Source organism: Bos indicus x Bos taurus, unplaced genomic scaffold (assembly GCF_003369695.1).
Source record: "Bos indicus x Bos taurus breed Angus x Brahman F1 hybrid unplaced genomic scaffold, Bos_hybrid_MaternalHap_v2.0 tig00003681_arrow_arrow_obj, whole genome shotgun sequence".
Lineage (NCBI taxonomy): Eukaryota > Metazoa > Chordata > Mammalia > Artiodactyla > Bovidae > Bos > Bos indicus x Bos taurus.
Window position 1 is genome coordinate 31,475 of NW_020867726.1, and position 13,163 is coordinate 44,637.

Sequence of the window (13,163 nt, forward strand, 5' to 3'; positions counted from 1 at the left end):
CACACAGTTGAAGAGTGTCAGCAGTACTCTGAAGGTCACTCACTATTCCCAGGCTAAGAACATACGCCTGCTTTCAGGGTTTCTCAGATAAGTCTTACAATTAAGATTAAAGATCTAAATATTAAGACCCTGAAGCCAAGGACCTAGAATGATCAGGGCACCAGCTGAGGGGAGAGAAGTTTCTAAAAGAGAAAAGGAATAGCCCGCCTGGCTCCAAACCAGGACTAAGGTTGGTTTGGGACTTCTCTGGTGGTCCACTGGCTGGGAGTCCACCTGCCAGTGCAGGGGACACAGGTTTGATCCCTGGTCCTGGAAGATCCCACGTGCCTTGCTGCACCTAACCCCATGTGCCAAATTGCTGAGCCTGCGATCTAGAATCCAGAACCCACAACAAGGAAAGCCACCACAATGAGAAGCTTGAGGACCACAAGTAGAGAGGAGCCCCCAGTCACCACAACTAGAGAGAGCTCGGGCTCAGCAGCAAAGACCCAGCGCATCCAAAAATTTAAAAAAAAAAGTTTGATTTTCCTTCCTCTTAGCAGGTGGGGGAGATAAGCAAGATCCCACCAAGGACCTTCTAAGTCCAGCCTGTCCACTCTGGGTCATTAGTAGAGGTCACCAGCTTTGGAGCCCAGGTTGAGTGGTCAGTGGGCTGGCTCTCATTGGCTTTGGCCTGGGGGGGTCAACGCCCTGTGGGGTCAATGCCAAGGCTGGTGTCAGGGTCACACTCTCCGCTCTGCCCACTCAGGGACGTCAACCTTTTTTCCACTTTCTTGAACTGCTCATTCTACCCACAGGCTGGAGGGAAGGTGCTAGCACTTGGCTTCCAGCAGAGAGCTTGCTCATCATAGGGCCTTGCACCTGAAGCTCTATGCCACATTGTAGAGGCTGTCCTGATGCCTACCCATGCCACTCTGGGATTCATCATGGCAGCTGTGACCCAGGAGCTCTGACCTCTGGACCGCCCATCACTGGACCCATGGATGTCCTAGCGCTGTGCCAAAAATCTCACATGAGGAGTTCTCGGCTCTATCTTCATTCTTACCCTGGACATCCCCTCAGATCCCAGTGGAGGAAGGGAATCTACACCCCCTTCTCTCTGATTGAAAGTTAGCCCAGTGAGGAAACTGACTTGGGGTCACTCATCTGAGTGAGGCCACAGAATTGATGACTGTGCCCAGTGGGCCCAGAGCACAGGGTGGCTTGTAGACCAGAAGCAGACAAAGGATGGGGTCTGGGGGTGGGAATCGGGGGAGCTACTGCATCCATCCAGCCCCTGCTCGCTTAGCTCATTATCTGTCAGGTTTTGTGAGCTAACACCCTGGGAAGCATGAGGAGCCCTAGGCAGTGAGACCTAGGAAAGGAATGATTGGTCCGATGAGTGTATTTACATTAGGTGGCTCAGGTGGTCCAGAATCTGCCTGCAATGTGGGAGATCTGGGATAGATCCCTGCATCAGGAAGATCCCATGGAGAAGGGCATAGCTACCCACTTCATTATTCTTGCCTGGAGAACCCCATGGACAGAGGATCCTGAACAGACCATGGGGTCACAAAGAGTCAGACACGACTGAGCGACCACATGGTGTGATGTGATTGTGGGAGGAAGTGACTGAGGGGAGACAGAGGATGAAGGGTGCTGGGCACCAAGCTCAACATGGCAGAAAAAGACAAGACTCCCTGCAGGAGGCAAGGTGCTGGCTCTCAGGGACCGTCGAGCCCCTCTTAGCCACACCAGCCGCTCTCCTCCCACACATCCAAGTAATCTTACTGCCCTCTGAGCTGTCCTGTGACAGTCAGCACTTCTGTGATGCCATGAGCAATCACACAGGGGCTCATACCCCAGCCTCTCCTTCTTTTCTCACCCCTGCCACCGCTTGCTCAAGATATGGGGCAGAATATACATCTGTGTTTTTTCCCAAAATGCCATGGTTCTACCTATATGAATTATCTTCTAAAGAATACCTCTAAGCTTCCTCTTTTGTCGTGCTCTGCAGCCAGGAACAAAATGCCTCTGGAATGAGGCAAATGGTAAACTTTAGGTACTGCTATCAGCTCAGACACACATCAGTAGGTGGAAGGTTTAAAAAAGGAGACTATGTATGTTATGACTATGTCATCATATTAGACTTTAAAGAAAACAGATGATGGTTTGTTTCCATTCTTTCCCATTGATTTCAGGGTTTCTTCTCTATGCCTCCAGGCCAGATGGCCTTCTGCAAACCCGACTGGGAAACTTCCCTTTTCTTCGCTTCCCAGATTAGCATCCCTGAGCTGCTTTGGGGACACCAGGGTATTTCTCTGAAAGTGAAGCAGGCTGGAGAAACGAAATTGAACTCAGACATGACAGGGAAATGCCAGAGACATTTACCTGGTATCACTTGAGAAAAGAAGACAACATAGATGAGGAGGTAAGACAGCTTCAAGGCTGGTTCAGAAGAGACTCCTCGTAAGTTCCTGGAAAGGAGAAAACAAACAGCACTTCAGTGGGTTGAATAAAAAGCGGGCCAAAGCTTCTTTTATAGGTCCAATCAGGGTGACTGCATGTGGAAGAGTGCTCAATTCTGATCTGAGTACTAAGTAAAATATTTGCTGGACTTCGAAAGCCCATGATATGAACAGGAGCAACGATTTACAATGTTCCGGGCAAAGCTGGAGAGGTTTCTTTTGTTAGCTCTTAATGGGTGCAGGACCAGAAGAGAACAACAATGATGATGACAGTAAAAATAAGAATGAATAGATGGAAAAAAAAAAAAAAGAATGAATAGATGGGATGTCCCTGGCAGTCCAGTGGTTAAGACTTGCCCTTCCAGTGCAGGTGATGTGGGTTCCAACCTTGACTGGGGAGCCAAGATCCCACATGCCTTGTGGTCAGAAAGACAAAACATAAAGCAGAAGCAATAGGGTAACAAATTCAATAAAGATTTAAAAACAGTCCACATCAAAAAAATAAAAATCTAAAAGAATGATTAAAACTGATGGAGCACTTACTATGGGAACCTGTGAATGGTTTAGATGACGTTTTCCCATTTGCTTTCATGGAGTTAGTACCATCCACTACTTCAACTCAGGCACAAGTACAGTCAAGATACAATCTTTTATTTTTCCAATAGTCACTCCTGTACTTAACCGAATGGGACTTTGAGAAGGAAAACTATCACAGGGTTTAGGACTCACTTCTCTTCATATGCTGAGAGGTGTCTGAGATCTATTGTAGCATGTCACTTGGCTCAGTTTGTACAGAAGACGGTCCCCCTGCATCTGACAATGGGCTTTATCTGTGCTCTAGGAATGACCCTGCTGATTCAGAACCCTGTCCAGGCCATGGTGATGTCTAATGACTGATAAAGCCTCATGTTCTTGACTCTTGTGCTATAAAACACAGCATAGTTCCAGGGTAAGTGAAAGTCGAAGGGCTTTGCTCCTTAGCCAAAGCCTGAATCAAAACAAGTTTGGAACAGGGGCTTAGTGCCCCTAATGAAGGACAGAAGGAATGAAAATAGCTCAGCAAACTGAGATGGCATCTTGAGATCAAAAAATGAGGAGGCTGCTGGGTATAATCAATAAGTCCGTTTTTTACCAAGGTTGGGGGAGCACCTTAATTACTCACAGAGCAGGACTCCAAGGCTCCCTCTAAGGAGCCACTGGGGCTATTTTGTTTCTAACCTGGTGTTTGTGGGTGGGGGCTTGGAAATAGGAATCTATTTTCCTACGATTTGTGAAAGGGTAACTAGTCACATGGGAATATATCAGGGAAGGTTATCCTCATTGTGTGGGGACTAACAGAGCATAGAGGCTGCCTGGTCCTAATGGTTATTAAACAATATCTATTAACTACAAGACCCTGATGACAGAGACGTGATTCACCACACAGGCCAGTTCCGGGCAGGGTCAGCAGAAGGTCGGCGGGAGCTGCACGAGCCCAAGATGGGGTCAGTGATGCTAACAGACATCCAGGCACCCTCCTCTTGGTTTTCCTTAACCTGCTGTTTCTCTCTTCTGTCTCTGGGCTTTGGCTGAGCCGTCCCTAACTTAAGCCTCAGCAGCTGGGGGTGAGATTTCAGTTTTTTCTCACCCAGAAAATCTTGGGCTTCTCATAAGAAATGATCCCCCTTATTCTGAATGAAGCATTTTTCTGTAACAAATGTCTTCAGAGTGACTGACGCAAAAATTCTTCTATTTTCCCTCTCATCTCAAGATGATGGCTGATTACTAATCCTACATTTATGCAATTAATCAGAACCCACCAACTGAAACGTATTGAAGGTGATTATGATGGCCTTCCTACAACCAGAAGTAAACTAGTCTTACATTATACCAATACTAATATCATCCCTAATGGTATCCATGGGGAAAAAATAAGACTAGAGATATTCAGTGTGGTGTTTGAGTTTGTATGTGGTGAAATTAAAGTTCGAATCAGGAATCTGACTCTAGATAATGAATTCTTTATTACTGCATGATGTCCTACTGGTCTTCTTCCTCAAGGATTAAGTATTAGAATCAAGTGAAAATTATTATACATTTTAAAAGAATGATAAATTGGCTCATGACTTTCCATACACTAGTGATAATCTAGAAATTAGGATTTAAAAATATTTTTATATTGACCAAGTTAATTTTAAAATACCCTGTAAAGGGAAAACTTGCAAGAATAAGCAGGATAATTTTTATAAAGAAGAATGCAGTGACTTTCCTTACCAGATGTTATAATTTATGATGGTGCTGAGGCTTGAAATATGTGACTTTGTCTGAGGAATTAAAAAAAATAAAACCTGAGGCAAAACAAAGAAGCCAGAAAGAGTACACTGGTTGTTCATCTGCTAACCTGTTCTGAATTTTCTTTAATTATTCATGATTGAAAGTCAAGTGGAAGTGTTAGTTGCTCAGTGGTGTCTGACTCTTCCTGACCCCATGAACTTTAGTGCACCAGGCTTCTCTGTCCATGGGATTTCCTAGGCAAGAATACTAGAGTGGATTGCTGTCTACTCCTCCAGGGGTTCTGTCCAACCCAGAAATCTGCATAGCAGGCAGATTCTGTACCATCTGAGCCACCAGGGAAGCCCACTCATCACTGATTGGTACCCAGTTATAGAACTGGTCCTCGTCACATCACCACAATGCCAGTCACACTCTTTTTTTCCTGTGAAATTGTTCAGGTTTTCGAAGAATGCTCGTGTCTCTTGTCCTTCCTCTTTGTCCCCCGCTTCCTGGGCACCTTGTGTCCTGTCTCCATCCTCCTGCCCTAAACCTGCTCTGTAAACTGCAGAGAGCTGTGGTCCTGTCAGGGCCTGCTCCCTCCCCAGAGGGAGGAGAGTGACACCTGTATGGAGAGGCGGCCTACTCAGCAAACTACAGACGGGGCCACGCCTTGGACAAGACAAGTGAATAAGGAAGACACCTAATGACCGCACCCCTCTCAGGACTCCAGCCTCAGGCCAAAGTGGCTTAAGGGTCACATTTGCTCTGTGAATGAAAACACTGTTGCAACATTTGTGTTCAGTCGCTCAGTCCTCCCAAACTCTTTGCAACCCCATGGACTGTACCCTGTCAGGTTCCTCTGTCCATGGAATTTTCCAGGCAAGAATTTAAAGTATAATAACTGTCTCCCTCCCACTGCCTACCCTGCCATGGAAAACAACATCAGTCTTAATGATAAAATGTTCAATTGTGTAGATGTGAGAACTTTCTGCTTTTATTTGCACAAGAGGAGACCTGCTCAGGGTCTCTCGCCAGGTTCCTCAGCTGGGCTGCCTCCATCAGCTCGACTTTATTTTGCAGCAAATGGTGGATGCCCGGCAGGGTCCTCTGAAGGGCTCACAGCTCGGCATCCCTTGCTTCAGGCAGATTTCACCGTGAAGATGGCAGGGTGTTTCAAAATTGAGCGCCCTAGTGCTGCCTGGAAAAGGAAAAGACATTTATATGAAGCCTCATGGAAGTCCCATGTGGAAATCTGGGGGTCTCACCCTCTGACTGGGATCCCCTTCTTTCCCAGCTAAACACCAATAGCAAACATCCCTCTCGTATCCCTCACCTTCTGTTCTGATGTAAGATGTCAGTGTTGCTGATGAACCTGGTTCAAGAAGATCCCACGTGTGGGAGCAACTAAGCCCCTGAGACACCACCGTGGGCCTGTGCTCCAGAGCCTGGGCTCCACAGTGAGAAGCCCCTGCAATGAGAAACCTGTGCCCTGCAACTGGAGAGTAGCCTGCGCTCTCCAAAACTAGAGAAAAGCCCGCGCAACAACGAAGACCCAGCACAGCCAAAAGACAGAAAAAAAAAAAAAAATATATATATATATATATACACACACACAAACCCTTCCTGCCACAGGAACTTCTGGGTGTTAACCGCAGGGTCAGTAACCACTGCCCCGTGTGCCTCACCAGTTACCCCTCCTCCCCATCATGCAAAACCTACCCAGCTTTCACAGGCTCGTCAGATGGAAGCCTTGTCCAGTGGAACTCAAGATCACACCGTGATGTGTGGCAAGAGGTCTCCGGTCTGGGCCTGAATAAAGGAACTTTGTCTCATACTGGGTTATACCAGCCAAGTGATTCAACTGATTTAGTTCACAAATCATCTAGATTATTCCAGGGATTTGGGAGGAGGGAGAAGTTTACCACCAATAAGACGTTTAAGGTTATGAAGACGCAACAACATGTTTGGAAAGAATTCTCTAATCACTCAATGCCTACTTTTGGGTGTGGAAGTGACCTACTAGTAGCTCTGTCAGGGTCTTTTCAAATGAGTCACATCTTTGAATCAGGTGGCCAAAGTATTGGAGTTTTAGCTTCAACATCAGTCCTTCCAATGGACACCCAGGGCTGATCTCCTTTAGGGTGCACTGGTTGGATCTCCTTACAGTTTAAGGAACTCTCAAGAGTCTTCTCCAACACCACAGTTCAAAAGCATCAATTCTTTGGTGCTCAGCTTTCTTCACAGTCCAACTCTCACATCCATACATGACCACTCGAAAAACCAGAGCCTTGACTAGATGAAAGTTAGAGCGAGATAAAAAAACACATTGGGCCTAGGAATGTGGGCTACTACTATGTATTGACCCTGAGAGAAGTTGCTGGAGGATGTCTGGGCCGTGAGAGAAATTGTCCAAGGCAAGGATGGTTGCTACTTCAAAGGAGAGAAAATAGAAATGGAGGGAAAAAGGGAGGGAGAGAGAGCAGTCACAGAATTTCATAAAATTCTTCTTCAGTTTTGGGGCCATAAAAGGCCCCAGTCTGCTCCCCACGTGCTCGTCCAGCAGAGCAGGGCTGGGAGCATGTGGCCCTGGGTTAGCACCTGTCTTCTCTGTCAGGTGCTGGCAGCTCTGTTCCCACTCGGCTCTGCCCTGAGGAGCTTACTGACTGCACTCTGACAGGATAGGCCTCACTCTGAGCCCTCGTTCTCTACCTAGAGAAACAGAATGACGTCCTTGAGTCATGAACAAGTTGGGAGTCCTGTTACCTGTCGACCTTGTTTCACCTACAAGACTCCGAGGTCTTGAAAACCCAAGACTGAGTCTCCTCAGCGTTGAGCCCTTAGGTGTGAACCAGACGGAGAATAACTCGAGCCTGGAAACAGGAAGCACCTTTGACAGAACCATAGGAACTTGGGATTCTTCTCCTTAGTCTGTGCCCAGACTTCTCCCATCTGAGCCCGGGCTCCCACGGCTTCCGTGCTGGACCCGGAGGGGGCTCACTCATCGCTCCTGAATCAGGGGCTCATGAACCCCAGCCCCCGTCCTGCCCACCTCTGCACACACTCCAGTCTCGGGATCCTACTTCCAGGGAGAACAAGAAGGGCCCTTCAAGCCCCCGATGCTCTGCCTCAGGTCGGTCTGGGGGAGGCACCATCCCACGTGCGCATGGGCGGCTTCAGTGAAGTGCGTCCGTTGAGCCCGGAAGTGTGTGGGCGTCGGGCGGCACCGCTCCAGCTTCATGCAGAGCGCCCCGAGACCCTCTCCGTGTGGAGTGCGCTGGAACCCTCTGTGCGGCCTCCGGGGGACAACCTCGAGCAGCCGTTCCCTTCGTGGGGAGCAGGACCACACCGAGGTCAGGAGGACTGAGCCCCGGGTGGACGCAGAGCCAGGCCCCGCCACTGGGCATGTCCTGTCCCACAGCCCCCTCCCTCCCTCAGAAGCAGCCTCAGACACTTCAGGGATGTCGGGTGGAAAGATGACGCTGGACCAAGTCTTCGGACTCCGGACTTCGGTCCCGGCTCCACCACCGACTACAGGTCACGTCCCTTCATGGCGCCTCCGGGCCCTCGTCAGCGAGATGCCAGAGCTGGGTGAGCTGACCCCCAGGTCCCCCCGGTTCTGAGGCGTGTGGCTCCAGGCGCTTCCGAGAGACGCTGGGGCCCAACGCAGAGCGGGGCCGCAGGACAGCCATTCGCCTGGTCCTCTGGCTCCCGCCTGGGGTCCCCCGAGCCGAGACCCCGTCCCGTCCGGGCCCTCAGCTTCGCTCACACACTTTCTCTCACTCCTGTGGGCAGCGGGGCCTGAGGAGCCTCTTCTTCGTCCTCCAGGGCCTGTTGCTGGAGGCGCCCTGACGGCCCGCCATGTTCCCATCACTGGGCGCTAGTGAACTAGAGAAATCAGAGTGGGCACCTGCGGACACGCGGCACCTCCTAGCAGGGACCCAAGGGCCAGGGCCTGGTGCCTGGGGCTTCTGTACCCATGCCTGGCTCATCTGCAGAGACTGGAGGGGAAGCGAGGCAGCAAAATGCGAGGGACTCGTCACTGCCCTGCCTCTCAGCAAGCTCAGGGAGCCAGTCACCACCGACCCCCCAGAGCTGAGCTGCTGGGCGAGTGGAGGGTGTCAGAGGGTCCGAGCAGTGCTGTAGCGCCAGGAACACTGAGGACGGGAGGAGACAGAAGATGGGGAACAGCTCTCTGTGACACCGTGGCACGGCCTTAGGGCTCAGATGGTCAGATCACCCTGCAGAAGGGAGGAAATCAAGAGGAAATAGGGCGGCATACCAGCAAGAAAAAGAGAGAAAACCTGTCTGGGGAGACAATGCCGTAAATCATAGCTAGACGTGCGCTTTAACCATCACATCAGCGGGCAAGTAGGGGGCAGGGGCAGGGAAGCAATGAACTCAGCTGAGAAGAGGTAAAGAGTCTTGGGGTCTTCAGTACCTTGGTCTGTGGAGGGTGCTTCATCAGGTGCATTTGAAATAGGGAAACATAAAAATGGTTTAGGTTGAAAATGACAAAAATACTTTGGCAATAATATCAAAAGTGTCCATAAAAGGAAATAGCACAACATTGCTTAATTTCACCATTTTAATCTTTTATTTTCTGATTTCTCTTCTAATTATTATTCAGAACTCTATAGACATTTCATCCATGAAAGAGTGTCATTAATGAGTCTTAGGATTAACTGAGAAAACACCAATTTTAGAGTCAGGAAACCAGGGCTGTGGCTCCAGAGATGCCACTTGCCTCTGGACCCCTGGGAAGTAAGTACCCTCTCTTTTCTGGACCTTACTTTTCTCATCTGGAAAATGCGATGATGACTTAGGCCCCTTCAACCCAGAGATACTACAGCATTGGAGCCCAGGGCTCGCACCTGCTGACACTAGGCTCCGATGAATGGTTTCTTAGCAAAACGATACTTCCTGTGCTAAGTAAAAGCCAAGTTATTTGCCTCTGGAGAAAATATGTTTGTCCCTCCTGCTTAATAAAAGGAAGTAAGTTACTCAGAATGTAGGCTTATCTTCCTGCTTCATGTTACACGAGTATAGTAATCTAACATCCTTGAAGTTTCTGGGCAAAGCGCTCAAGTGAGAGGAATTACACAAAGATAGGAAACAGTCAGATGGGTCCCTTCGGGCATCACCTGGTTCTCAGTTTCTAGCACTCTCCTGGCCCCCTTTCTGGGAACAGGGCAGCTTGGCTCAGCACCATTCTTTCTGAGACCCATTTCCTCTGCTCCCACGATTTCCAGTTCCTAGGCAGAATCAGGTACAAAATGAACAAAATATGCTCCGAGAATGCAGGGGCTTTCAGCTGGATCAAACAGATCCACACTGTAACAGTTCATCACTATTCACTGCAGTGAGGAGGAAGGGTCTTAAAGGAAGGAATGGCTGTTCCTGTTCCTATGGTGTGGGGGTGGGAGTAGGGGGAGAAGTTGAGAAAACTTTGCTGTGAGGTCAGTTTTTGATTTATGGTCTAAGGGATGAGTCAGTATTTATGAGGCAGACACACACACAGTGGTGAAGCCAGTCCTGGAAAAAGGAAGCTCATAGGCAAAGATAGAAAGGTGTAGATTTCAATGTGAATTTGGGAAGTCATGTGTCCTTTGGCTAAAGAAAAAGGAAACACTGTAGGATATGTAGACTCAAGTTTGGATATTTGAATTTGTCTTGTAAGCAAAGAGAAGAAACTGAAGGACTTTAAATGAGAAATAACACTGTCAAGTTTGTAATCTGGAAATAACTCAGTAGCTATATATAGACTGGATTCAGGAAGTGAAGGTAAGGACTGTTATAAACCCACCATATATAAAACAGCTAGCTAGTGGGAAGCTGCTGTATAGCACAGGAAGCTCAGCCTCAGGAAGGAGAAGAGATGTGCTGACTTAACCATCACATGAGGGACCACACTTGTAGGAAGCAGTCTGCTTAGGAGGCAGCAGTTGTGAATCTGGTTATGAGAATGTGGATGATCCATTTGTGTTTTTCTCATTGGTTACCCATTGAAAGAAGGTATTCATAGTAACAATCATGCATCATAGGGAGAAATCCCTGTAGCCTGGGACCCAATTCTGTCTACCTACCCTACAAAACCTCTTTAAAGTAGATTGTACAAGGACAGCCCTGGTGGTCCAGTGGTTAAGACTCTGAGCTCCCAATGCTGGGGCAGAGGTTTGATCCCTGGTCAGGGAACTATATCCCACATGCCACAACTAAGAGTTCACGTGTTGCAACTAAAGATTCTGCATGCAACAGCTAAGAGCCGGCACAAATTAAAAAAAAAAAAAAATCAGTATAAAGCAAGCAGTTAAATACAATAAATTAAGAAAAATAGCACAGGAATATTTCACCTGGACAAAGAGCAGTCATCATCAAACAGAAACCACTCAGAATCTCTCCAAAGATGCTGAAAGAAAAAGGAGGTGGTGGGGACCATGGAAGAGGGGCAGGGAGAAGAGACAGGAAGGTGTGCAGGGAGCTTGGAGAGAATCACACACCACACGTGGGCACAGACGTAGACACACCTGGGGGCTGCAACTGGGGAAATTCCACTTCTGGTTGCTTTGATTTTCTTTGAAAACCTGGCAAGACATCTCTCAGCTGAGAGTGGGAGTGGGGACCTGACGGGAGCTTTGGAGGAGAAGGTGCCACATGAAGCGGTCGTGGGGAATGAAGGCAAGCGGAGGGGAAGGAGGCATCCAAGCAGGGCCAGTGGGGAGACAGGACCCAATGTGCATGAGGCGTCCTGAAAACAAGCTGAATCCGGGGGCGTGGGAAGGGGCTTAGCAGCATCAAGTCAAGGATTCTAGGTTCTTCATCTACAAAGGGTTGAGCCAGAAAGACAGGAGGTGGAAGTCGAGAGCAGTTGTTTAAAAACTGAGATTACAGAGGGTTCACAGGTCCTGGCTGAGAGGGTTTTGTTTGTGTGTTTTGCCTTCTTGACACCAACTGTGTGTCCAGGCTTCAGCTCACTTCTGCCACTAACCACCCCAGAAGGAGGGCCAGCCTCACAGGTATGATACCAGTTCCAGAAGACTGTCCCCACCTCAGATGCCAATCCGTGGGTCCCCAGCTCCCCTACACTTCTGCCTGACTTGGCTACAAACTCAGGAATCCCAGTACCTCCCCTTCAGGTTGTATGATTTGCTACTGCTCACAGAACTCCAGAAAACGCCAGAGAAATGGCCAGGCCACGGCCCCCTCCCCAGGCTCCTTTGTTTTAGAAACCTTGGTTGATTTCTGTAACTGGCCATTTGGGTCACTTGTTGGTTTGTTTCTCTTCCTACACTTTAAATTCTCCCTTGTATGTTTTAAATTCACCAATAGTGCATCCTTGAATGGAGAAGACACTGGCAACCCACTCTAGTATTCTTGCCTGGAAAATCCCAGGGACGGGGGAGCCTGGTGGGCTACCTTCTATGGGGTCGCACAGAGTTGGACATGATTGATGCTACTTAGCAGCAGCAGTAGCAGCATCCTTGAAAACCCAGACTCCCAACCCTATACCTGAACAAAAGCAAAAGCCTAGGTCCCCATTCATTCTCTCCCTACCTGACACTCATGGAGAGTGTGCCGTGTAAGTTTTAGGTCTCCTAAGCAAAAAGCCTCTATTTTTTTCTGTTTATGGAGCTTCCTGAGTGCATCAGACCCACACCATGGTAGGAAGGTGTGCTGTGTAAGTTTTAGGTCTCCTAAGCAAAAAGCCTCTATCTTTTTCCTTTTTACAGAGCTTCCTGAGAGCATCAGACCCACAGGGGGCAGTCTGATCACAACACTGGTGATTCACAGGCTGAGAATAGCAGAAAATAGTGCAGGACACCCTGGGCTCCCTTGCCACCCCCAGTGGTGCCTCCAGCTCCCTGCTGCAGAAGCCACATGCATAATCTGAGCCCAGTAAACGACCAAGACCCCTTGGTTCTCAGTGTTTTTCTCCACAGTCACTGAGGCAAAAGCCTTCATGCAGTACCTGTCAGGAGCAAACACAGACAAGTTCGTGGTCCTTCCCCCTCCCAGAGGTCATTGTTGTTCTTGTTATTGTTCAGTTGCTTTCCCAGTCATGTCTAACTCTGTGACCACAGATTGCAGCACTCCAGTTCCTCTGTCCTTCACTATCTCCCGGATGTTGCTTAAATCATGTCACATGAAACGGTGATGCCATCCAACCATCTCATCCTCCACCACCTCTTTTTGTGCCCTCAATCTTTTCAAGCATCACGGTCTTTTCCAATGCCTGGCTCTTTGCATCAGGTGGACAAAGCATTAGAGCTCAGTATTAGGCATCCAATGAATATCTGGGTTGATTTCCTTAGGATTGACTGGTTGGATCTCCTGTAGTCTAAGGGACTAATGCCACCATTCAGTGAAGATGAGGGTAAATGTTATTAAGGTAAACTACAATGAAAAACCATGTGAGTTGAGAACTACTGGCATTAAACTCTTGGGAACTTATCAGAACTACTGGAA

At 48.5% G+C, this 13,163-nt stretch overlaps 1 protein-coding gene across 1 annotated transcript; it reads left to right on the forward strand.

The window, feature by feature from the left end:
* Positions 1–7,905: 7,905 nt before the first annotated feature.
* Positions 7,906–8,549, forward strand: LOC113889152. Its single transcript, XM_027535967.1, has 2 exons — positions 7,906–8,288; positions 8,347–8,549. The coding sequence occupies exons 1-2, from the start codon at positions 7,937–7,939 to the stop codon at positions 8,547–8,549; spliced, it is 555 nt and encodes a 184-aa protein (XP_027391768.1). The 5' UTR covers positions 7,906–7,936.
* The last annotated feature ends 4,614 nt before the right edge of the window (positions 8,550–13,163 follow it).

What these genes read in the sequence shown, in the direction of transcription:
- LOC113889152 (XM_027535967.1), top strand. Translation starts at nt 7,937, where the DNA reads ATGCAGAGCGCCCCGAGACCCTCTCCGTGTGGAGTGCGCTGGAACCCT. An exon ending in CAGCGAGATGCCAGAGCTGG is followed by an intron (nt 8,289 to 8,346) that starts GTGAGCTGACCC and finishes GGCGCTTCCGAG; the next exon opens with AGACGCTGGGGCCCAACGCA.